The following is a 25,851-nucleotide window of genomic DNA, read 5'->3' as shown; positions in this document are numbered from 1 at the left end:
TTTTTACACATCTAAGCCACTGTCTCTATGTTTGAGAATAATGTACCCTGCAAGAGGGAAGTGTGCCTAGACATGGTGCAGTCTTCTCATGTGCTAGAGGCAGAACAGTGGGCCCAGTGTGTTCATGCCAAACAATGAGGGATGCTTCTGCCCGGACTGTTGTCTCTGGTAGGTAGATGCCAATGTGAAATTAAGCAAAGGACATTTATGGAGTCTGACATACATATACCTTAGAACAAGGTTTTTACTGTTTCTAGAAGCAACCTTCCAGAAGATGAAATCATCCATGATTCCCCAAAAATATTTATTTATACAAAGATTTTGAGAGTAATATTTGTGTTTGTCTTTATACCTCAGTCTGTGCGTCTGGGGCCAAGTCGTCACGTCAGACACGCGCAGCCTCCCCAGACACTTTTGCATGTAGCACCTGCTTCCAGGAACCCCAGGGGAGCATGGAGTCTAAGAGGGTAAGAGGGAAATGATCCCTGATGCCCCAGACTGTGTGGACCCACGACCCAGAGAGCCAACCCTGACCTACCTGGAAGGTGTCTAGCCAAATGTTCATGGGGAAATACGACCAAGGAAGAAGGCAAAAGGAGGGGCCCTGAGGGAAGACTCGAGAGAACAAATTCTGACCTTGGCTTTTGAGTTCGGCATCTCCAGAGGACCCGAGATAGCTAGTTGCTAGCCCAGAAACTAATTGCATTATCTGTCATGATTCACGATACTGGTGTGAGAGGGCAGTTTGCGAAAAAGAACGGATTGTCCTTAGTCCCAGGCAGTGCGAGATCTGACTCTGGGGGGGACTTTGTCTTGGTAACCTGTCTGAAGAAAAATGCCGGCCGCCTCTAATGTCATCCCGATCCCTTAGAGCAGATGTGATACTTCAATGAGCAGAGCTGACCTCAGATCTGAAGAGCCTTCCAGTCTGACCCTCACTGACCCTCACTCTACCCAACCTCCTCCCTAGGGTAGCCCCGTCCTACTGCCACACACCATGGTGCCGCGACATCCTTTCTCCTCCACCCCACCACCTCTGTCTGTACCACAGAAATGCCATGTTCTCAAGAGTTTGCCTTCCCCTAACCAACCCACACTTTCTTTACCACAGTGATTCTCAGAGCTAGCAGAAAGAAATGTTCCAGAAGGAAAGCCTCCCTCTCGGCCATTCGCCGGGAGCCAGGGCTTGCGGGCTCCAGGCCTCTAGAGTGAGGTCTGTCGCTTTGGTTTCCCAAGGAGCAGCAGTCAGTGGTGGCAGTTTTTCCTCCTCTGTTGCAGGCTGGCCTCAGCTGCACTTGCACGACTTCACCACCATGTTGGACAGCTGCTCCACCTTGGGGGTCCTGCCGACATAGTACAGGATGGTCAGGGGCTCCAGGTCCTGCGGCACACAGCATGGTGAGGCTGAAGCCTCCGGGTTCAGGGTGTTGTACAGTCCCAGCACCTGTGGGTGGGGTCACATATTTAGCAGGACAGAGCCAAGCCTTGAATCTGTGTTCCAGACGCTATGTAATTTCTAGAGCCCATTCTGAGTGAGCATGTAGCAGCGTGGCCACAGAGGCTGTTTAAGAGGGATTGTGGGAAGAGTTTGGATGAGAGACTAGCTGCAGCCAGTCCGCGTGACAGAAGGCAGACTCCGTGGACTTGGGTTACTGACTGAAGCATGTGACCACTGCTAGGGATTTACAATTGATAAGAAACTCCTCCAAATAGTCTTCCACGTTAGTGGAAAACGTTCTCGCTCACCACTACCTTGGCACATTTAGTAACTGCCAGAGAGCATGCCCCAGGCAGGATGCGGCAGTGTTGTGCTGTGTGGAGATGTGCTTCACAGATGACTGCCCTGCTCTCTGTCCCCCTTGAGAAAGGTGGGTGGCAGGGGACATGGACCCCTCTACTCTTTCTATTGCTAAAACAATATAACATGCTTTATGCGGTCTTAACAGAGATAGAAACACCTCTGGACCCCACATCCTGCCAACCAGGTGCACACATCTGTGACACAGGGTGACATGTGACAGTTGAATAACTTCCATGGTATGAAGAAAATAAAAAGGATGCTCGAAACTCTAGTAGGAACCCTGCACGTGTGTGCATATGTGCCCATGTGCGTGTTCATTTAAGCATGTGTGCTAGAGACTGAACCCAGAGCATCGTGCATGCTAAGCATCCTGTTTACCCATGTGCTAGCCCCTGTGGTGGGAATTTAAATTTCAGGGTGTGAATCAGTAGAATTGGGCCAACTGCCAAGATCAGGGATTTTGCTCATTCTAGATTCAATCTTTCATTCACTTTTTCTGACAAGTAGGCTCGTCAGTGGAGCCCCAGGTCCCAGAGAGCATGCACCCTGCCCCATACCGTGCTATGGGTCGTGTCTGCACTGCGGAGGTACGGGCAAGGGCCCGAGCAGAAGTTGGCATAGTAACCCTTAGGCTCATGGACCCATTTCCAGCCCAGATCCTGCCGGAAGTCGATGTAGAGGGGGCGGACACAGCAGTTCTCCTCCAGGTTGCTGTGGTAAAAACATGTACAGGAAATCAGCAAAAAGGGAGACTGACTACAAAAGAAGCTTCACGTGTATCTTCCTGCTTCCCCTTGGAGTACTTCTGCCATCATAGGAGGTAAGCCTAGTCCTTCGAATCCCAGGTTCAAGTGCAGTTGATTACAGCTGGGACTCCCAGGGAACCTGAGTGGGTCCATCAGGCCCCTCCAATCCTGTTGTCTGCAGAAATCCATTCAGCAACCCTTCCTTACTCTGTGGGCATATGCCCTTGGCTTCAATAGGTCTCTGAAGACACCAAGAAGTTACCACTTCCAATTGACCAAAATCTGATTTGTTGTAAGTTTTAAGATGGAACCATGGGCAGACACGCCTTTAGTCCCAGCACTCAGAAGGCAAAGGCAGGTGATCTCTGTGAGTTTGAGGCCAGCCTGGTCTACAAAGTCAGTTTCAGGATAGCCAGGACTGTTACACAGAGAAACTCTGTCTCAAATAACAAAAGGAAGGAAGGAAGGAAGGAAGGAAGGAAGGAAGGAAGGAAGGAAGGAAGGAAGGAAGGAGAAATTAAGGAAGGAAGGAAGACAAAAAAGGAAAAAGAAAAGGCCGACCCATGATAGAATCCATTGTTTCTTCCTAACCCCATCCTTCTTTGACTCCTCCCATTCCAGGGATACTCATTTTCCTGGCCACCCTTGAAGGCGGGTGGTCATGGGACCTGACTAATGGCCAGGCAGAACTAGAGAAGTTGGCAGGGAGTAGGACAAGCTCTGGCAGAGACTCTTGATTATTTAGAGAAGTAACAGCTGGGAGCGGAAGGCTGTTGGCTCCTCCCTTCTTGTTTCTTAAGCACGGACAAGTCACCTGGTGCTCCAGAACCCCCCCCCCCCCGGACCACAGGCAAGAAGCTGAAGAGCCGGCACAATAAGCAACCCAGGTGAGATCAGAATGTCTCTCTCTCTCCAAGGGCAAAATCAAGCAGCCAGACCAATCAGCCACAAGACGTCCCCTAGGGCTGAAGTCACTGTTGTCCACAGATAAGAGCATTCATCCTGGTTGACAAATAGATACACAGAACAGATGTCTGTGCCAGTCTTGGTGTGGGTGGTGGCAACCACACTGCCTCCCCTCTGTTTCCTGAGCTGGCCATCTCTTAACAGTGTGTTTAGTTGTCCCACCCTAACTCCATCCGGGCATTTTCTCTGGCCACTTAACCCTTTCTGCTCCTCCTTTCCCTGGAAGCACCCCTGCACCCCTGCTCTTGGATCCCTACATATCCAAACCTCACCCATCCCTGAAGGAAGGCTCTGTTCAAACCCCAGCTTTCCTGTGTCCACAGATGCACCTCCAGCTCACAGTATGCAAGAACGTCATCCTTCAGACCCCTCCCAATGTCATTTTCTTCCTGTTAGCCCTGGGTGTGTAGGCTTCCTCACCCCTCCCACATCTGTGAGCAGTCCAGCTGTTCACAAAGAAGAGAAACTGCAAGCCAGGCAGTGGTGGCACATGCCTTTAATTACAGCACTCGGGAGGCAGAGGCAGGTGGATCTCTGTGAGCTCAAGGCTAGCCTGGTCTACAGAGGGCATTCCGTTCCAGGACAGCCAGGGCTACACAGAGAAACCCCGCCTAGGGACGGGGAGGGAAACAGCCTCTGAAGGTAGATCCCTTCTGAAGTCATTGCTATTTTCTCTAGCTCAAGGGACACGAATGGCGATCATCCTATATTCCCCATCCATTCCCTCCTCCAACCCCGCACAGATGAGATGGATCCTGCTCTTTGTCAGCTTGAAAGAGCCCAGAATCGCCTGTGAGAAGGGCCTCTGGGGGTGTGCTTGGGGGGGTATCCTGATTTCAAGAATGGAGGTGGGGAAACCCCACCCATGTGGGTAGTACCATTCCCTAGGCTGGAGAGTGGGAGGAAGTGAGCCGAACACTAGCGTGCATTCATTTTTCTCTTCTGACTATGAATATAATGTGAGCAGCTACTTCAAGCTCCTACCTGACACCCCCTCCGCGGTGGGTGGAATCTGGAGCAGTGAGGTAAGATGAGCCCTTTCTCCCTCGCGCTGTTTTGTCAGACTGTTTGATTGACGCAGTGGGAAAGAAAGTAAGACAGTAGGGAACCCCACTTCCCCAATGGGCTCCTGCACTAATCTCCCCTACACAAACACGCCTTGCTAGTACACAGGCAGGAAGACAGTAAGGAGGCTTTCCCCAAGCATCCCCAGTACCAACATCCCAGTTGGTCCTCCTCATCCTCACTTTATCCAGACTGAATGGAGCCAGGCTACAGAAGATACTGGGATCTCAGAAAAACAAGAGGTTTAGAAGAGATCTCCAGTCTTCTTGTCAACCAGGATAAATGCTCTTATCTGATGTGAAAAGCATCAGGGACCCTTGACTGTGTGAGGCTCAGCTCTCAAGTCAGTGCCACAGGAGGGAAGGTTGACCTCACTCCCTATGGGGCCGAGGCTCACCGGAAGCAGTAATTGGTGTCCAGCGCCCGCTTCTTCCTCTGCCCACCCTGGCCCGGGCTGTCGAGTCGGTGTGGGGGAATCATCATGAGGATCAGGTGAGGGTTATGGTGATCCTTCTGCTTCTTGAGGCGTCCCAGGTCTCCCCGGCCATGGTCGTCTTCATTGTCCACTCCTGCAAAGGGAAGCAAGGCCACAGCCTCGTGTCTAAGATAAGCAGTGTCTTTACAGGCTGCCCAGTCAGGGTGAGGGATAGCACAGTCTGTGAGGGAGGAAGGTACAGGGCAAGTCCCTCCCCTCACTCTGCGAGAAGGCACAGACTGAGGGGGGCCACCAGTATCAGAAGTACTCAGTGCCCATGGCTACCCTTCCAGACACTAATCAGATGCCCTCACAACTCCCTGCGTAAGAGCGCCTTGCCCTTCCCGAGATGGATGCATCCTGGGTTCCCTCATGAAGCCATGAAGTATCCCCATGATAGGTGGGTACCTATCACGCACTCTGGGGCTGCCACTTTAGATTCTGAGACTTATTCTGTGACTTTGGGTTTCCTGCTAGAGTTTGAATTAGTCAAGATACTGCAGAAGACCCACTGGTAATTTAAAATGTCACGGTTTGAAATAGTCTATGTGGGGGGCCAAAGAAACAAGACTTAGGAACCATTGCCATTCCCATTGGACTCAGGAGTTCAGAGGTGTTTTCACTGTGAAATTCAGAGGAGGAAACAGAGCTTTAAGGCAAGCTTAGAAAGAGAGCTCAAATTCAGCTGAAAAGGAGAAGCCTAACTTAGAAGCATTTGTTCTCTTGGGGAATCTCGTTTGGGAAGGACAGCGGCTGACTGCTGAATGTCTTTACCAGGGCAGGAACTCTGGAAGTCTGATCTTAGGAAGGGGCTTTGGGGTATATAAGATAAATAGGAGCCCTAGGTGTGTGGTTCCCTTTTTTTTTTTTAAGTCTTTCTGCACAAGGAACAATATTGTGATGGTGGGAAGGAGACACCTTAGCCTGGCCTGTAGGTAAGGACGCAAAAGGCACTGTAGTTAGGATGTCAAACTCTTAGCTTAAAAATAAATAAATAAAAGGTTTGAGGTTGAGCCCATGCAGGGTAAGGGATTGCTAGACCAAGAGCAACCTTCGCCTTCTACAAGATGGCCTTCTGCCCCCTGCACTTCTCAGTGGCCCAACATGGAGATAGAAAAGGAAAAGAGACTTTCCCTGAACCCCAGAAAACTGCGCTTATTTTAGACACTGAGACTACAAAGCCTCTCAGCACTTGCACCAACTCTATACGAACGCCCATGGTCAAACGCTGGAACCGGGAAGCAACCACATTAACTCAGACAATCCCTGGGCAAGGCTCGAGAAGGTCCAGCAACATCTGAACTGAGAAGTCAGGGCACTCGTGTTCAGGCCCCACTGGAGTTCATTTCCCTGGGGAGAGGGGAGGACAGCTCGCTCGCTGAGTGTGTATCAGCTCAGTGGTGTGCATTTATTGCCTTGGTTGGCTCGCCGAGCTATGAAAGAGGCACTCTTGTCCCAGTTCCCTGGACAGCTGGCCTGGTGATTTCGTCACTCCCGAGACGCCTGCTGCCTTGTCGATGCTAATGTATTCTGTCCAAGTGGAACGCTGTGCTCAGGGCTTTGGGGGCCAAACATAGTCACCCAAGAGCAAAACAGCCATCTTTATGGAGGGGGCTGGAGAGGTGGCTCAGTGGTTAGGAGCACTGGCTGCTCTTCTAGATTGACCAAGGTTCAATTCCTAGCATCCACATGGCAGCTCACAACTGTCTGTAACTCCAAGATCTGACACCTTCACACAGACATACATTCAGGGAAAACACCAATGCACATAAAATAAAAATAAATAAATTTTTTAAAAAAATCCAGCCATCTTTATGAAGGAGGCTGGTGCTTTCCTGGCTTTCCCAAGGGGCCTCCTGTTGGGTTATTCTCCCCCTCATCCCTCCACACCTCAGTATCGGTACCTTTGAATTTGATCTCCATCACCTCGTGAACATTTTCCAGGATGTCTCCGTTGGGCTGAAAGGTGTGGCATGGGCAGTGAATGCTGATTTCCAGGCCCAAGTTGGACTCTGCAAAATAAGACCCAGAGTCAGGGGGAGAATCACTGAGGGACAGGGCAGCACACCCACCATCCGGGCACAGGTGACAAAAAGTGCTTCCAAAGCTCAGAGTAAGCCACCCACACTGGGTGCCGCAGTCCATGGATTCCAAACAACTAGTCGGGCGTGTAAACAGTGGGCGTTTTGGAGGCAGATGGAAAGAGTCATCGTTTTCAGAGGATGCTATAAAGAGATTGTTGCCTGCATACATGGGGCAAAAGTGCAAGGGTACATAGCGCGGTGGTGGCGCGCGCCATTAATCCCAGCATGCGGGAGGTAGAGGAAGGCGGATCTCTGCGTTTGAGGCCAGGCTGGTTTACAGAGTGAGTTTCAGGACAGCCAGGACTACACAGAGAAACCCTGTCTCGAAAAAAAAAAACAAAAACAAAAACAAAAAAAAACCAAAAACCACAAACAAACAAAAAAAACCCAAAGTGCAAGGACACGAGAAGGGAAGAAAAAGCTCATGTCTGTCAGTGTCTTCTGGGAGAACAGGTACTTGAGTCAGTTACTCAAAAGCATAGATGAGGCAGGGAAGGGGAGTAACTGAGGAACTTATGAAAGCTGAATGGGGGGTGGGGTGGGGGGTGGGGAGATTGACTGGAGGTAGGGTGATGGTGATGGTGATGGGCAGGGCGGGGTGGGGGTGACCAGGGAGGAAGTAAAGGAGTCAGAAATCCATGCTAGAAGTCACACTACGGTGACTCAGGGCCATTGTAAATCATCATGTCAACGTTTCTACCATCACCATGGAGATTATTCCAGAGGTTCTAAGAGGCAAACTGTGGTTATATTTTCTCTAAGGAACAAGATGTAATGAGGTAAAAAAAAAAAATGTCTTAGAAGTTTCTTTGAAAAGCCTGTCACCGTAGTGGGAGGTTGGGACTGTGGATAGCTCACCAGATGAGCAGCGTGGGAACACAGAATGGTCCGCTTATCAGCAGCGCCTCTAGGGAGCTACACCCGAAGGTCCAGATAGCATGGGTTGGAGGGAATGAGCTTGAGGAAACCCAGAGGTGCTTTGTTGACAGACATTGAGTGCAAAAGGGCCAGCTAGGGCCTTTTCTCCTCTTAGCTGTGGGCTGATGTTTTGGTAAACAGAATTAAAGAAGTACAGACACTGGTAAAAGGAGCCCCAGTGAAGCAAAGAGAAAAGGAAAAACATGGAAATGAAGGCTTGGGAAATAATAGTTCAGTCTTTAAAGGGCCTGCTACACAAGCGTGACTTCAATTCCCAGAGCCCATGTAACAAGCCAGGCGTGGGTAACACATGCTTGGAATCCCAGAATTGGGGAGCCACAGATAGGAGCACCCCTGAGGCTCTCTGGCCTAATTTTTAGCCTACTCAGTGAGCCCCAGATCCCAATGAGAGGCTATATTGAAACAAATAAACAAACAAAGCAAAGCAGCTGACTATTCTGAGAACACCAGTGGGGTTGACCTCTGACCTCTACATGTATGTGCACATGCGCACACACAGGCACACACATGCACATACAGTAACTAAAATGTTTGACTGATTCAAATAGGCACAGAGAAAACCAGGCTGGCTCTGGTATAGTGCCAGTCCTGGCTGGTGAGGTCACAAAAGAAGGCACTTTCCAGGTGAACATCTCAGTGAGATGAAGGGCATACTGTTCCCTGAAGTCACCTTAATAGTCATGTGGCCTCAGAACCAACCTGATATCTTCCTAAGATCTCCTGTCATCAGAGAACACCTCCAAATCCACCTGGCTCAGCACCTCCTCCAAGGCAAACGGGTACGGTCATGGTGATTCAGTCACCGTGGTGTGAGCCTTGCATCCCAAGGGTCCAGACCACATGGATTCCGACAGAATGGTTAAGAACTCAGTCACTTCCTCAATAACCCCAAAGTCCACCCATATCTGTCCCGTCCCAAGAGAAACGTCAAGGGCACCTTTTAAACTTGAAGGTCTCTGTTCTAGAAACAAGTTATTATACGGACGTACTGGGAAAGTGTGTACACGGATGTACTGGGAAAGTGTGTACACGGATGTACTGGGAAAGTGTGTACATGGTGTACTGGGAAAGTGTGTACATGGTGTACTGGGAAAGTGTGTACACGGATGTACTGGGAAAGTGTGTACACGGATGTACTGGGAAAGTGTGTACACGGATGTACTGGGAAAGTGTGTACACGGATGTACTGGGAAAGTGTGTACACGGATGTACTGGGAAAGTGTGTACATGGTGTACTGGGAAAGTGTGTACTCGGATGTACTGGGAAAGTGTGTACACGGATGTACTGGGAAAGTGTGTACACGGATGTACTGGGAAAGTGTGTACACGGATGTACTGGGAAAGTGTGTACATGGTGTACTGGGAAAGTGTGTACTCGGATGTACTGGGAAAGTGTGTACATGGATGTACTGGGAAAGTGTGTACATGGTGTACTGGGAAAGTGTGTACTCGGATGTACTGGGAAAGTGTGTACATGGTGTACTGGGAAAGTGTGTACTCGGACGTACTGGGAAAGTGTGTACATGGTGTGTTGGGAACGTGTGTACATGGACGTACTGGGAAAGTGTGTACATGGACGTACTGGGAAAGGAGAGGTCTGTGTGCATGTGACCAGCATAGTGTGACCAGCATGTGTGCATGTGACCTAACTCGGCCTATGATTCTCCCTAGGAGAGGGCTTATAGGTGGTGACAATTACCCACATTTGCTGACATTACTCTCTATCAAACTGCTCCAAGATTTTACCAGCAATAGTTCATTTAGTCTCTATAAACTTCCGAGTGGTGGGGCATGCCTCTTAATCCCAGCACTCAAGAGGCAGAGGCAGGCAGATCTCTGTAAGTCCGAGCCCAGCCTGGTCTACAGAAGGAGTTCCAGGACAGCCAGGGCTACACAAAGAAACCCTGTGTCAAAAACCAAAACAAAATCATATAAACTAAAACCACCATTGGCCCATTGTACAGAAGAGGTCACTGAGGTTAGGGATATTAGGTAGTTTGCCCAAGATACCTGATCCATGAGTCTTCCTTTTAAGATCAAGACAGAGAGTTGTGGGTTCTGATGAGAGACCCCACACTATACTCTGTATTTGTTTTAAACAAGGACTCACTATACGGTTCCAGACTAGCCTGGAACTGGCAGTCTCCTGCCTCAGCTCAGTGCTGGAATCACTGGTGTGTGCCACCCTTCCTAATCGTCATGGACAAGGAACAGGCTACACGAGGCACCATGGAGTCACTGATCTTCCTTTCACCAAGGTGCAAAATGCCTGTTCTTTCTTATCATGTCACCATGACCCTGGGCACATCCTCCCAGCCTGGCTCTGTATACTGAGAAACTGGGCTGCATGAGTAACAACATTAACGGCGGAAGGGCCTGGGGTCTCCATTCTGGATACAGCTCCATGCAGCTCTGGGCCTCAGCGTGCAGCCTGGGTACCTGAAGCACACAGGCTTGCAGATGCTTCTGAATGACTCCCAGGCCACAGGTGTGACTCAGTCCCCATCAATCTGCACCATCAGCTGCTCCAACTTGGAGCCTGTTTGCAACCTGGTTTGGGGCCATGAACTTTTGAGGAGATTGGTGAACAAAGGCCTCAGCTACTTCCCCTGAGGGAAGGGAGGGGTGGGCAGAATTTGCCTGCCTGTGAACTGAGGGTTCCAATGGAAAACCAACCTCAGGGTTGGCAGTGGCGGGGTGGTGGGTGGAGGACCCACGGGTTTTATTATGAAATGATCTCTTCTTTTGTCTCAAGGAGGATGGAAAGCATATCCTACGCAAACTTCTCATTGAGCTCCGCAGCTGGGGACGGGAGCATTCCAAGTGCCCAGGGCTTCAGAGAAATCCAGGTGGAGCTGATCAAAATCAGACAGGGAAACCAAGATGAATTGCCTCAGCCCCCTTTTCCTGGCCTGTGGTAAGCTCTGAGCGGAGAGCTGCCTGAATCAGGGGTGCAGTGTTGCCACGGTTGATTGAGTCCTGTTGTTTGTCACAGGCCTTATCTTCCTCAAGGGCCAGGGCAGGGTCTCCAGCCTACCACGTATCAACTCCGTTATCTCCCAAGGCCCTGTAGCTGGGAGTTTGAAGACTTGGATGCCTACAGAGTCCAGTAGATCGTGGAGGCAAGAGAGTCCCCTTGGAGGCTCACCCGCAGGGAGCACGGCGGCTGGGGAAGAAATGATGTGCACAGCACATTTCGAAGGGTGGCTACGGCTCAGCTCCAATACACGGGCAGGGGCCAGGCTTCCAATTAGTCTTGAAAAGTCAGGAACCTTGGTTTTGTTGTTGTTGTTTTTATTTTTGCTTGTTTATTTTTCCTTTTTTCTTACCTACACAACGCTAGCTGTCTTGAAACTCACTATGTAGACCAGGCTAGCCTCGAACTCAGAGACCCTCCTGCTTCTGCCTCCAGAGTGCTGGGATTAAATGTGTGCACCTCCACACCTTCCTGAGCTTTATGTGAAGTCTCCCAACTGTTGAAACAACAAAAAGCCCTGCTGACTAAGAGCTAAATGTAAAAGCAGGCAGCTTGTGACTCTGCCTTCAACCCCACTTTCCTCAAACATCAAGGACACTGAAGGATTCTCCTGCTTGGGGACTCTGGCCTCCAGTATGTAAATGGGCTGACAGTATCACAGCTGTTGATGGTGGAGGTCAGGAGGAACAGATGGGACCCTATATGTAACCTTCCATCACCTCCACCACCACCTCCATCACCACCTCTCCCATCTCCACCACCACCTCCACCACTACCACCTCCACCACCACCTCCACCACCACCTCCACCACCTCCACATCCCCCACCACCACCTCCACCACCTCCACCACCACCTCCACCACCACCTCCACCACCTCCACCACCACTTCCACCTCCATCACCTCCACCACCTCCACTACCACCTCCATCACCTCTACCACCACTAAGCTGTCAGAGCAGGAGGTACCAACATGGCATCGGGAGACACCAGACTATTATTACTCGAGGGGGAACAAAAATTCTACTCCAGGCTGGATTAGCTCAGTGGAGGAGTTTACTCACTCTGAACCTCGGCTTCTTTGTTCAGCACAGTGAAAGCTCATTCTTACAAAGTGCATCGAAGCCCACAAAGCTCTCTCTAATACATGTGACCCTGACAGCAGCTCTGGGAAGCCTGCAGTGTGGAAGCGTACTCCATTTTCCAGATGAGGAGACACAGTGAGCTGGGTTGGTATTGGGACATGTGACATTTGACATATGTGTTATAGAGTTCAGTGACACTGGGCCTTTGAAACTCAATTGGCCTATACAGAACCTGCCCCAAGTCTCTTCTTCTGGTCTTCCTTCCTCCAACAGCTGATGATACCATCTGGACATTCTGTCTAAAATCTTAGACGTCATCGGACATTGTTCTTGTGCCTTCAGACAGCATACCTAATACTAGCCTATTGTCTCAAGCTCCAAGTTACAGATGAATCTGTGTACTACCTCTGTCCAAGCCCCTGCCACCCTCGTCCAGGCTGCTACAAGGCTCCCTAAGTGTTTTCCTTGCCTTTTCCCTTCACTTCCCAGTAACCAGAGGGCTTTTGTTTAAAGGGGTAAGTCACATCACTGCACCACATGCACACCTTGCTTATAGCATTCAACACACTTGGAGGAAGCCCCAAACCTTCCAGTGGTCTGAAAGGAAGCCACACGTCCTCGGCTCACAATGTTCCAGTCTGTTCTCTGCTGCTACAACAAATCAAGCCAGGTTCCATCCAGGGGCCTAGGCCTTAACTGTTTCTTTTGCTTAGATCTCCCTTTAGCCTGGCCTCCTGACCTTAAAGGGCTAGCTTGATGTGGGATTTCCCTCTGTGTGCTGTGATTACCATAAATGAATAAAGAAACTGCTTTGGACCTATAGCAGGGCAGAGCTTAGCTAGGAGGGGGAAACTAAACTGAATGCTGGGAGAAAGAAGGGTGGAGTCAGAGAGAAGCCATGTAGTCCATCAGAGACAGACACTGGGAAATTTACCCAGTAAGCCACAGCCACGTGGCAATACACAGATTAATGGATATGGGTTAAATTAAGACGGAAGAATTAACCAATAAGAAGTTATAGCTAATGGGCCAAGCAGTGTTTTATATAATACAGTTTCTGTGTGATTATTTCGGGAGTCTGAGAAGCCAGGAAACAAGCAAGCAGCCTGCTGCTCCACAACTCGGATTGCAATGTCAGACTCCCCTCCTCATGAGACCTCCTCGAAGCCATCAGTGTCGGAGCACCCAACCATTATCATCTTGATTCTTTAGTTTCCAGCGCATTGTCATGGACTGATACTCCATCTTATCAATATGCTCACTGGCTTACCATGTGTCTCTGCCACCAGAACGAAAGCCCCATGAAATCTGAGCACTCACTGCTGAGTCCCTAGGGCCAGACTCAGTGCTAGCATTTAACAATGGAGGAGAGAACGGAGTCTGAAGAAAGCTGGACTTTGAACCAGATATATGGCTCCCATAGTTCTCTCCTCTCCCCTCTCAGGAGGCAGAAGTGACCTGAGGTTGATTCTGAAAGGTTCCTGCTAAGAGTTTACCCACCTCTCCGCAACAGCCACTCACGCACGGTGTCAGTGACGTCAAACGACAGCCACTCAGCAGTGCCCCTGGTGGGCAGATTCTTGCCACCGATATAGCGCTGCTTTGCGATGTGCTCATCGGGTCGCAGGATCTAAGGAGGCAGAGGAAAGAGTGAGTATCTGAGGCCAGGACCGAGTAGCAGGGATAGGTTACAGTGCCCAGGACTGGCGAGCCAAGCCCGGGGTGACTAAAGACTTCTGAACACTGCGCCCTTTGTGCACCTCAGGTAACTCAGCCCTCTTAACGACAGAGGTTCTGTCAGCTCCAGACCAGGTCAGTCAAACCCATGCTCAGCGGAGGCCAGACATGGAAGAGGCTGACTTCTAGTGTGTGGATTCCAGCTGGAACAGGTACCTGGAAGAGCTCGATTCTCTGCTCGGGGCGCTTGGAGCTGAGGTTGGGCACCCGCAAGACCCGGAACTCGGCCCGGAACAGATTGGTTCCATTTTTCTCCACTGAGGACACGTTGAAGCGAAAAACCTTAGAGGTAATCCCTTTGGGGCAGACACCCAGCTCATCTAGAGGGGAAAGCAAGGGGGAGAGGCACAGTGAGTGAGGGCCCGGTGTGTTGCCAGCAGACACACACCAAGTGGCCACAGTCCTGTTAATGAGCTCCCTAGAGGCTTGAGGTCTTAAGGAAGATTTCTGGTGACCCTAGAGTCATACAGAGTCCTGAGTAAGGAGACCTTGGAGCTACAGAACACGTACCTGAGACTGGGCAGTCAAGTGCAACTGTCCCCTTTGCACACAGTCTTTAAAAAAAAGATCTATTTATTTTATGTTTATGAGTGTGGACCAAAGTGTATGTATATGCACCACATGTGTGCAGTGCCCACAGAGGCCAGAAGAGGGTGTTGGATCCTCTGGAACTGGAGCTACAGACAATTATGAGCTACCCGACACAGATGGTAGGAACTGAACCCTGGTCTTCAGTATCAGTGACCTTAGCTGCTGAGCCATCTCTCCAGCTCTGCTCTCTCTGTCTTGCTATCTCCAAACTGCTAAGCTCTCCAAACTAATTTTCTTAATCTTTCAAAAATACAGATTCTTAGCCAGGCCTGGCAACCCAGCCCATAATATCAGCACTTGGGGGCCTGAGGCAGGAGGATCTTCAGTTTAAGACCAGCCTGGGCTATGGAGCAAGTTCCCAGCCCTGGCTAAGTTTCAGAAACAAAATAATCAATAAATCACTTCAAAACAGATTCTGGGAAGATAGAAGTTAGTCATTTAGTTAGTTATCTTAGAGCTAGCTGATTCATTCATGTTCTTTTTCACTAGGTAGTCATTCATTTCTTAAGCTGGAGAGAGGGTTCAGTGGGTAAGAGCACCTGCTGCTCTTCCACAGGACCCAAGTTCAATTCCCAGCACCCATGTTAGGCAACTTGCAACCAGTTAGTTGTAACTCTGGCTGCAATGGATCCGATACCCTCTTCTGGCCTCCTCAGGCATACAGACAGCCAGACCCAGACCAAGACACCACACACACACACACACACACACACACACACACACAAATAAATCTTTTAAAAATAAAATATGCAAAATAAATACTATGAGCCAGGTGTGATGCTGATGACAGAAGCCACAGTCCCTGCCTTCGAGTGGCACGGACCCACATCACAGAACCTTTGGTGATGCAGAGGAATGGCAGGAAGAAATGAAGAAGGATCAAATAGGGTCATGTAATTAGTACAGCAATCTGTACCCTGCGGGAGGACAGTGCAGGAGGACAAAGGGGTTTTACACAGAGGGACGACTCGAGGCAGAGTCAGGCCAGAGTGGCTGGGAGACCCGCAACTGCAAGCTGAAGCAAAGAGAAAGAAGGTTGAGACATCAGGCTGGAGGGACACCGCGTGTGAAACGGAGAGCCCAAACTTCATCCTACTGGTAATAGGGAGTTACAGAAAGTGTTTGAATCGATGCTGTGGCTTAGACCTAAATAAAGGTCAGTTTCTATGGTAAAAAGGCCATATCTCAAGTCTGGGCGGTGGGGGGGGGGGATATATTTCAAATCAAAAGAGCTATCTGTCTCAACTATTTTCTCTTTATGGTTTAATATTTCTGTGATGAGACACCGTGACCAAAAGCAATTTGGGGAGAAAGAATTTTGTTTGGCTTATGCTTCCACATCCATAGTCCATCACTGAAGGACAGGAATTCAAACAGGGCAGGAACCTGCAGGAAGGAGCTGATGCAAAGGCCATGGAGGGGTGCTGCTCACTGGCTTGCTCCCATGGCTTGTTCTGCCTGCTTTCTTATGGAACCCAGAACCAAGAGGGTTGGCACCACCCACAGTGGACTGGGCCCTTCTCCACTGCTCACTAATTATGAAAATTCCCTAGGGGCGTGCCGACAGCTGAATTTTATGAAGGTATTTTCTCGGTTAATGTTCCCGCCTCTCTGATGACTCTAGTTTGTGTCAAGCTGACATAGAATTAGCCAGCACAAAGGGTCACCCCTGCTAGCACGTGCTATGCCAGCCCGTGTCACCCCGCCGTTCTCTTCATCCCTGTCCATCAGCCAGAAGGCAGCAGATGTTCTCCACAGTCCCACGCCAGACAAAGGAGAGTGGAAGCCTCCATCTTCTTCCCGCCCCTGCGTCCTTTATAACATCCAGGTCTGAGGTTGACACCAGAGAAATCTGTCTACACAAAGGGTGACAAAGGACTCGAAATTCGAGCTCCCAGACGCAGATTCCACACATAATGGACATGGCTGGAATGAGTGGGTAAGCACCCCCAGGGGTGGGTTAGGAGTCACGGGCAAGGCGGGGCAGATCTAAGGCCTGAAACCAGCAAGCACACTCCTGGGCTTTAGGAAAGGATGAGTGGGTGTTTCTGAAAATTGCCATCTGGTGGGCCTGACATTCGTGGTTAGAGGAAAATTAATGGAACAGATGTAGGAAAGAAATGTATGAATACCAGCTAACGAAGCCCTGCTTAATAATTAGCCTTGAAGAAACAAAGACTGCCAATTATTCTCTAAGCCAGTCTAAATAGGACCAGAGAGAGAGGAGTTGGTGATGGCAATTCTCGTATGGGTATGTATAGAGGACAGCCAGAAGTAGAACCCGGAGCCTCTCACAAGAAAAGCACACATTTAAAAAACATTTTATTTCAAGTTTCAATCATGTGTACTTATGTGTATCTGTGTGGAGGGTTTGTACACATGAGTGCAGTGCCCAAAGAGGCCAGAAGAGGGCACTGGGTCCCCTGGAATTAGAGTTAGAGGTGGTTGCAAGCCATCTGAGGTGGGTGCTGAGACCTGAACTAAGGCCCTCTGCAAGAGCAGCACACATTCCTAATTGCTTAAACATGTCATAATGGAGCTGTCTCCCCAGCAATTTCAAACGTAAGTTGGCAGGTTTGTAACTCTGGATGTGGACAAGCACTTGGGCGGGTGACCTGTTCAATGACTCAGACTTGGTCTGGGAGAGGATGGCACCCATCTGGCCTCTGCAGTGACTGGTAGGAGAGCAGAAGTCAGAGCAGTGTGCACCCAGGTATAAAAGGAGGGAAGAAAGCAGGATGTGGTGGCTAAGGAGAAAGGGGTCAGAGTGGGGCGGAGGCAGTGGGCAGTCAGGGAACAGGGAAGGCGATGCCCTAACAGAGTCCTCAGGATGACTGTCCTTGCTAGCGTCCACTCCGTCACTCAGGCTCCTATACCCCGTCACAAGCCCCTCTTAGTGAAAATTGTAAAGCAAATCAAGAAGAAATGGGAAGCACTTGGGGGGGTGGAGGCTGGGGAATCAAGATCCTGAGGTTAGAACTGGAAAGATGGTTCAGTGGTAATAGCACTGGCTGCCCTCCAGAGGACCTGGGTTCAATTCCCAGTACTCACATGGAGGCTCACAACCATCTGTAACTCCAGTTCTAGGGGATATGACGCCCCTTTCTGGCCTCTAAGGTTACCAGGTACACATATGCTATAGACATACAATCAGGGAAAACACCCATGTACATAAAATAAAAAAAAACATTTTTTTTAAAAAATGCCTGGGACCATGGGCTGGCAAAATGGTTTCGTGAGTAAGGGTGCTTGCTGCCAAGTGCAATGACCTGAGTTTGATGCCCAGGACCCACACTGGAGGATAACAGACTACAAAAAGTTTTCATCTGGCCCCAACTCAAGTGCAAACATACATAGGTACCCTCATACACACATTAATAAATCTAATAAGGAAGTTTTAAGAGTCCAGGGCTAATATATAGTAAGAGCTACTTAGTAAGACCCTATCTCAAAACAAACAAAAAACAGCTTAAAATAATTAATGGAATGAATCATATAAGTAAATACACAAAAGATGTAATATACCACCTTGCATTTTATGTAGCTCCTCTGACAGTACTTGAAAATAAAGAGAACATATAAAATGTATCATTCTACCCATGGGAAAACGGAACATTGGAAAAGCTAAGTGGTTTTCCATGGTCACTCAAGCAGTAGGTGGCAGAGGTGAGATTTGAACCCAGGTAGGATTTGACGGCACTCCATTTATTGAATCTGAGACCCTGAAAGAGTGAGCCTGGGCGATTTCCCAATGGAAAGATAGTAGTAGTTTCAGCAACAGCTATGATGGGATTCCTCAAAATGGCCCTGGCACCCTAGCATTGCCTTAGATTCGATGACCAGGACCCTTTAGTCCCCACCTCTGCCTTTGACGGTCAAGAGGGCACGAGTCACCTCCATAAAGGACATTGTTTCCAACTGTTTCCTTTTCTTGGAACACCGCATAGTGACAGACGCTCTTTTGTGTCTGCTTCGCATTGGGAAGGAAGAATAGCACACAACCCAGGAAATGCATGCACAGTGTCCATGGACAACCAGGAAATGTATGTGTAGTTAACGACCTCTTAAAATGCCTTCCGATAGGTGGGTATTGGCTCTGGCACCTCGTTTCTGGGAGCCAGCGGAGGACAGATATGAGCAACGGGGTCACTTAGAGAGTGTTTAAACCAGTGAACCCCACTACCCAGAGACTGACCGCACTGAGTGAGTCCATAGCAGTTTCCCCAAGTTTTCTAGATGTTTCCAGTATGGAGCTTGGATAGAGAAGCAAAGTTCATCCTTTTTCTGAGAAAGGTACCGTGGCTTCAAGGGCTCTGGGAGCTTGAGAAAGCCCTGCCAGGATGGTCTCAAACATTACATGGATTAACCTTGAAATGAATTCGATGTGTTGTTCAGCCAATGTTTAAACGTGTTGTGGAGGAAGCCCATAAACATTTTAAGTCTGTATTACAAGTTGGGAAATTTCACAGAGATTTCCAGATTCTCTACTATCCTGAGAAATGATAAGCTATAATCAAGCCGGACTTACATTCCTGAATGCAAAAATCAGTAAGAGCCACACAGTGGCTTCCTCTTTTAGCAGGTCACGGGGGCTTCAGAGCCTCCTGCCCCAGCCACACCACAGACACCTACTTTCTCCATGACCTGAACTACTTTGCCATGGTGCCTGGGCCATGGCTGTTCTTCTAGAACCATCTGCACTCCCATCCTGGTCTCTGAAGGCATTTGTCTTTAAGCTTGTTGAAAACACAGGATGTCTCTATGTTAGCCCTGTTCTGTAAGGGAGAGATGGGACCCAGCTATTCTCTCTGGGCCCCCTTGGATAGCCAGAGCCCTACTGTGTGTCTGACACTGATACCTGTGGCATGTGAGTTCTTTCAATGCAGAACACCTATGAAATTTCATAATGAACAAAATATACAGGTGGCAACCAGAAAAGAAAGCCCAAATCACTGGGTATTCTTGCTGCTGGGGAAGTGTGCGTTTGTCTTAGCACTTCCCTTTGCTGATAAAAACAAGCCACAGGCCGAGCGGTGGTGGTGCACACCTTTAATCCCAGCACTCGGGAGGCAGAGACAGGTAGATCTCTGTGAGTTTGAGGCCAGCCTGTTCTACAGAGCGAGTTCCAGGACAGGCTCCAAAGCTACACAGAGAAACCCTATCTTGGAAAAAAAGAAAAGATATAAATGCATCTAAGACAAAAGACAAAGATAATGCTTAGGCTGATAGTTGCATGAATGATATAGAATTGAAAAGACAGCATCCTTCTCCACGGCATGAGTCAGAGAAAGCATCTATTCATCTCCCATGGCAACATCTTAGAAAATCATAAGATTATAGAGTCTTGCCTCTACCTCCCAGAAGGTACCCAGGCAAATCATCTCCAGACGTGACAAAATTCATTCAGAGTCAAACTGAGCCGAGAGATGACCTCACACGAGGAAACTGAGGCTCTGGGAAGAAACACCACATGGCTGAGCTTGCTTAACCTGCTTGAGATTGTCTAAAAGAGAAAGGAAACCCATTCATTGAAGCTGGGGGAGCATGCGTGGCGTAAGAATCTCTAGCCCCACCTCCAACAGTCAGAGCTGGAAACAAATCCAGCTATTCCCAAGGACCCGGGTACCTGGATTACAAAGGCTGTAACTGCTGTCCCTGCCACCCCCGGGTTAAAGATTAAAGGTGGCCTCGAATTGTGCATTTTACATGCACACTGCCGCTTAGCATGCGTTTCGCACACATCCTTTCTAGTTTAGATCACTTAACAGATTAACCATGACAGGGCAGGGCTACAAGACAGTTCTTTCTGCTCTCACTCTGGTGCCCTGCCTCCCACTGGAAATGAGTCCTACTTTTGCTTTTCCTCTCTATGGGTCCCTGTCACCTTGCTCCAGGACCTATTGTCACTTCCCTCCAAATGTCTATCCTCTGGTAGTGACAAAATATGGACGTGAACATCATCTCATGAGCCGGCCCCCTGTCCCACAAAGCTCTGCCATGGAGCTCCTGGCAATGCAACAACATAGACCCAGAGCTGGTCCCCTGTACCCTCAGTCTGACAGTGGTGGCGCACACCTTTAATCCTAGCACTTGGAGGCAGAGGCAGAGGCAGGTGGATCTCTGAGTTGGAGACCAGTCTGGGATACCGAGCAAGTTCCAGGACAGCCATGTCTACACAGAAAATCCCTGTCTTGAGAACAACAGCAGCAACAAGAGAAGTTCAGGACAGTCTTCTCCTCTGCTCAGCAGCTGCCATAGCCTCCTTTGTACTGAGTGTGCCTCATGCAGCCGGGGTGAGCCACACCTGACTAGCCACAGGACAGGCCCAGGTTGGTGTCTGTTCAACCACCGTATTGCCTATGCCAAGTGCAGAGAGCCTGGTACTGTGAGCCTCCGTGGCATTGCCTGTGTCCCAGTGAACACTGGCTCTGCCTCAGCATCTAGAAGACAATCTTGTTCACTGTGCCAAGCTGGCACAGGCTAGACCATGACTCTATAGCCCCCATGTTCTGCCCCGTGTCTTGAACTCCCTTGATGTTGATGCTACAGCTTGGGAACGCACATCTGTGGGGGGCTGTCTTGGCTTTGTCTGAGGCTGTCCACTTTGAGCCCTGGGCTTCTGCGCAATAACCACAGATATTGCCTCGTTTCCTTGTAAAGTGCTCATTTTCAGCCCAGGGCTCCAGGTGGGGTGGGCCCTCATCACTCAGTCCCTCCTTCAGACTCTCCTCCTGACCCAGGCTAGGAAGGCTCCAGGCCTACTCTCTTGTTCTCCGCTTTCCTCAGGCTTGTAACCTTCTCTGATATTTGTGGCTACTATGACTTGCTTTTTAGTAGGTGACCAAGGAGTTGAGGGCTCAGCCCATCTAGGCCGGGAAGACTGGAAACCATGGTCACCTGGAAGTCCCCGTACCAACACCAAAGGGGAACCCTCGGCAGGGAGTTCTGGGTCTGCCTTCTTTCCATCCTCAACTCCCCCAAGGAGCCTGATCCTAAGAAAGAACATTCCAGGTAGACCCAGGAAACTGCACCGAGAAACTCCACCCCACCTCCATAAACCACAGGTTTCTGCTTGGTGCAGGCCAGCTCCCTGCTGGCCTCTGCATCTTCCTTGAGAGCCACTCCACCCATTGGCGCTCATTCCCGTCCCTTCTCTGCAGCCAGGTTTCTCTAGCCTCCTGCTGTTTGCCCCGTGGCCACTCTGACTGTACCACCCTCCTGGCTCCAGCCCATCTTCCTACCCCACTCGGGCACTGCCCACCTCCCAGGTGGGCCTGGGCTGAAGTCACCAGGGCACGGAGGACACCTGCTGGCAGGGAAAGCAAACAGAGCTGCTCCCGGATTCAGGCCCGGAACAGCTCACATTCCTCTTTCCTGGGCTGTCAGTTTCTCAACATCTGCCAGTTTCTCTCTCTTGTATTGAGGCTTTTTAAATCCCCGTTCAGTAAACACACATGACTTCCACACGTGTACAAACACACACAGACGTCTCCCCCAGAAGCTTCACGGCTCCTCCGCAGATAGCAGCCTCCTGGGAAGAAACACTCCCAGACACACATCCCCATGGCCCCCACAGCCATCCCTCCCACCCACACCCCCATGGCAGACAGATGCTTTGGGTTAGCCAGCGCCTCCATCCTGCACTCCTGTGTCCATTAGCCCAGGAGGCCCCACGTTACACATAGGAATCTGTCTACTGCGTAATGTAAGAGCCCACATCTTCCAAAAGTCCACGTATGTGGGAATATACATGCATTACCCTCCCACTCTTAGCTCACATGGGTCGTGTGTGCCTCTCTCTCTCTCTCTCTCTCACTCTCTCTCTCTCTCTCTCTCTCTCTGTGTGTGTGTGTGTGTGTGTGTGTGTGTGTTAGACTGAAGGGCCCAAGCTGCAAGAAGTTAATATCTTGTTCGGGCTTCCAAAAACTTGGCAAACAAATTTGGGGCAGGGACTGTGCTTCCTGAGAGCTGGAAAACTGACCCAGAGATGTGGCATACGGAGCTGGGAAAAGCTGGGAGACTAAGGGGAGATGGCTGGACTCAGAGGACCCTGAGGATATGGTGGCCAACCAGCCCCCCCTTTGATGGACCCGTGTGCTCACAGTTAAGCTCTATGGACACGTGTGAGAACATGTTTCCTGAGGTGGCACAATACAATCCCAAGTTAATTTCCATCAGGCATGTGATAGGAGTTCGGAACGCCACTTGGCTCCGGGACTCCTGGCCTCTTGAAGTGCTTGTCTCTTACCAGAATGTCTGTCTCCTTTTCCCACCCACCCACCCAGCTGCAGCTGCAATGCCTGACCTCTGCAGTGAACCCTGGGCACTCTGCTGTGTAACCACCAGCAGACCCCCTCTGCGGAACACCCATTTCCAGCTCATCCCCTCCAGAGTAGACACCCGGCAAGCGTTTGGACTTACTGTGCTCGGCCAGCCCCTGGATCATGTCGAATTTATGGATCTCTTTGGCATAGTACTCCGACTCAGTGTTCTCCTGAGTGCAGCCTTCCTCCCTTTCCCCGTGCATCTCTTCCAACAACTCCCGGGTACTGTTGTAAAGAGCCAGGACCTGATAGGGAACGTGGGTCATCACCGATGGCTCGGGGGGACTGGTGAGCCTGAGCTTGCTCAAGATCTGTCCCCTAATGGCTTCCACCCGCTTCTTCTTGATGTGGCCGAAGTCCAAGGTGGTGCAAGTGGACAGAGAGAAGCTGACCGTGGCCAAGTTCAGTAGGGCCAGGATCGCCAGAGCCCTTTGCAAGTACATCTTCAGGTGTGAGCCCAGGAGCGAGGCCAGGGGGCAGGGGAGGCCTGGCAAGGAGGAGACCCCAGTAGAAAGAGGGAGGAAAACCAGGCGTCCTCCCCAGATCCCAAAGACTGAGGCTTGGCAAGAGGGTGCATGAACTCACTGCACTGTGATGGCTTCAGGACTCCCAGGAAGCGCTGGCAGCCCCGGGAAGATAGCGGACTGTGTGTGCGATGTAGCGCTGGGATTCTTGTCCATATGTCTAAACAGGTTCTGCTGGGCTCTGGCTCCCAGCAGGCCAGGTGGAGGGCAAGCCGAGGGTTGGGAGGGGTGGCAAGGCAGCTGGGAGTGGGAAGAGAGCTGAAGTTTTTCCTTAGGTAAAAATAAATAGAGCGGATATCTGATATTGCCAACCGCTGCTTGGTGATGAGGAGAAAGTGGGTATTTTAAAGAAAGTGCAGAAGGGCCATGGCTGGGCCCCAAAAAACAGAATCTCTGCCTTGCCCCGAAGAAGAATAAGAAAAGAGAATGGAAAAGAAAAGAAAAAAAATATTTGTTTTTTTTTTTTTTAAAAAAAATCACCAGTGGGTATGTGGGGAGAGGCAGGGCTGGGCAGCGGCAGGCCCAGCTAAAGGTGGGGGCAGTGCAGGACACACTTGTCTCTTGAGCACTCCATTCATGCTTCCCCTTTGTTTACACTTCCTCGGGGGCTCTCTAAATGACTCTGTTCACGCTGCCTCTCCTCTTCATTGGCTGGGATGAGAGCGATTATGTGCAACTGGCAAGCAGAGAGGGCAGGCCTCTTGGAGACAGCTCGGATAATCCACTTGGACCCACAGTCACCAGCATCTTAGCTTGTCTTCTCCCTCGGTCATGGCTTCTGTCCCTTGCTCCTCTTTAGGGGAAAAAAAATCAGAAGGAAAAGAAAATAGAAGCCGATTCACCGCAGCTGACTCCGGAAAGCGGTATTCCTTGGTCCGCAAGCCTCTTCTCATTTGTGTCTCGCCTCGCTGTGGCTCAGTCCCCTACCCTCGGCCCTCTCCTTCCCTCCCTTTCTCGTTCCCCTTCTCTCTCTCTCTCTCTCTCTCTCTCTCTCCTCCCTCTCTCTCTCACACACACATGCACACACACTGCTTTCTCTATTTCTCTCTGCTGAAATTTTATACCTCCCTCCCATGACGTCTCGGCCTGGGGTGGGGGAGGGAGGGAGGGGGGAGGGAGGGACCAGCGCACGCAGCCTCTCTTGCTGCACGGTTTTAATGTTTTAAACAGGCACAGGAAAAGCCGAGCCCATTTGAAAAATACTTTGCGAGTCCTCTGCTTCGACGTGGTAACTGAACTTTTTTCCCCCCACCTCTTGGAGTCATTCCTGCTACACGCTGGCTGTTTTTCTGGAAAGTTACTCCCGAGCCCCCTCCTTCCTGCTACCCCGGCCCCTCTGTGCCGGGGCCAGCTGTCAGTCCACGCTCCCCGCCCCGCTCTCTCGCCTCCCCCGCGTCCCCGTTCGCCCCCTGGCCGGGTCGGGGACACACGCGAAGTCTGCTTGGGGAACGGGACCGGGTAGCAGGGTCACCCTCTTCAGGCCGGAGGGTGGGACCGGGCTCAGCCGCGATCCTGGCTGCGGTTCTTCATTGACCATCCGGGAGCCGGGCGGCTGCAGCTTGGGTAGATGGTGGCGTTTTCCGGAAGGCCGAGGGTGCCCTCTGGCGAGGCCGGGCCGCCAGTGACGAGGCTCGGTAGCTCGGCCCCGCAGGACCACGAGTACAACCAGATCTCGCGGTCAAGTCCCCAGTCCCACGTGCGAGTGAGCGCAGCTCCCTTCCCGCCGACTCAGCACCTGGCCCCAGCCCATTTCCCGACCGGGTCCTAAGTCTTTTTTTTCGTCCCCACGAGCAGCTTAAGTTAGGCCAGACCCAGATCGAGCTGCCCACTTTCTTCCCAGTCTCATCATGGCCTTCTTGGACCCTTTCTGAGAGCCCTGCTTTGAAGTCTCAATTGAAGGGGTGTTAATGTCTTACCTTACGATGGAGGAAACCGAGGCACAGTTCACTTTTTTCAAGGTCACACTGCGTCTGGGTAACGGAGATGTCTATTCCAGGCTGTCCAATCTGGAAAGACAATTATTTCAATTAGGAAATTTAGGTGTACAGAGACCTTAAAAATGACTCCCTTAAGGTCACACAGATTTTAGGTATCGATCCACCATTTCAGCTCTGCCTTTTTATTGCCAGATTTTGCTATGTTTGCTTCTGCAATCTGAGAAATAGAATTTTTTATTTTGTTTTGTTTCAAGATGGGGTTTCTCTGTATAACCCTGGTTGTCCTGAAGCTCGCTCTGTAGACCAGGCTGAGCTCCAACTCACAAAGATCTATCTGCCTCTTCCTCCTGAGTGCTGGGATTAAAGGTGTTCACCACCACCGCCAGTCTGAGAAATAGATTTTTTAAAGAGTTTTTTTTTTAATTGTGTGTGTGTCCTTGTGAACTTGCATGTGGGTATCTTTGGAAGCCAGATAAGGGCAGCCATTTACAGGAGGTTGTGAGCTGCCTAGCATAGATGCTAGGGATCCAGCCCTGGACGTCTGCAAGAGCAGTGTGTGCTCTTAATTGATGACCCACCTCCTCAACCCTGAAGGATAGCCT

The 25,851-nt window shown here is 50.3% G+C and overlaps 1 protein-coding gene across 1 annotated transcript; it reads right to left on the bottom strand.

Moving 5' to 3' along the window:
- Positions 1-209: 209 nt before the first annotated feature.
- Tgfb3 (transforming growth factor beta 3) lies at positions 210-24,673 on the bottom strand. The gene is made up of 7 exons (XM_075947980.1): positions 22,886-24,673; positions 14,030-14,193; positions 13,637-13,766; positions 6,958-7,065; positions 4,976-5,147; positions 2,359-2,512; positions 210-1,444 (listed from the first exon to the last, which is right to left on the bottom strand). Exons 1-7 carry the CDS (start codon positions 23,229-23,231, stop codon positions 1,286-1,288), a joined length of 1,233 nt encoding a protein of 410 aa, XP_075804095.1. The 5' UTR covers positions 23,232-24,673; the 3' UTR covers positions 210-1,285.
- Between the last annotated feature and the right edge of the window lie 1,178 nt (positions 24,674-25,851).

The sequence above is a fragment of the Microtus pennsylvanicus genome, chromosome 14 (genome assembly GCF_037038515.1).
Source record: "Microtus pennsylvanicus isolate mMicPen1 chromosome 14, mMicPen1.hap1, whole genome shotgun sequence".
Lineage (NCBI taxonomy): Eukaryota > Metazoa > Chordata > Mammalia > Rodentia > Cricetidae > Microtus > Microtus pennsylvanicus.
Note: the sequence above shows the minus strand (reverse complement) of the source record. Positions and strands in the feature narration are given on the sequence as shown.

Excerpts from the sequence above, each read along its gene's own strand:
- Tgfb3 (XM_075947980.1), bottom strand. The coding sequence starts at position 23,231 with ATGTACTTGCAAAGGGCTCTGGCGATCCTGGCCCTACTGAACTTGGCC. Across the intron at positions 13,767-14,029 it reads AGAGAATCGAGCTCTTCCAG|ATCCTGCGACCCGATGAGCA; the intron begins GTACCTGTTCCA and ends CTGCCTCCTTAG. Across the intron at positions 1,445-2,358 it reads CAGACACGACCCATAGCACG|GTGCTGGGACTGTACAACAC; the intron begins GTATGGGGCAGG and ends CCCCACCCACAG.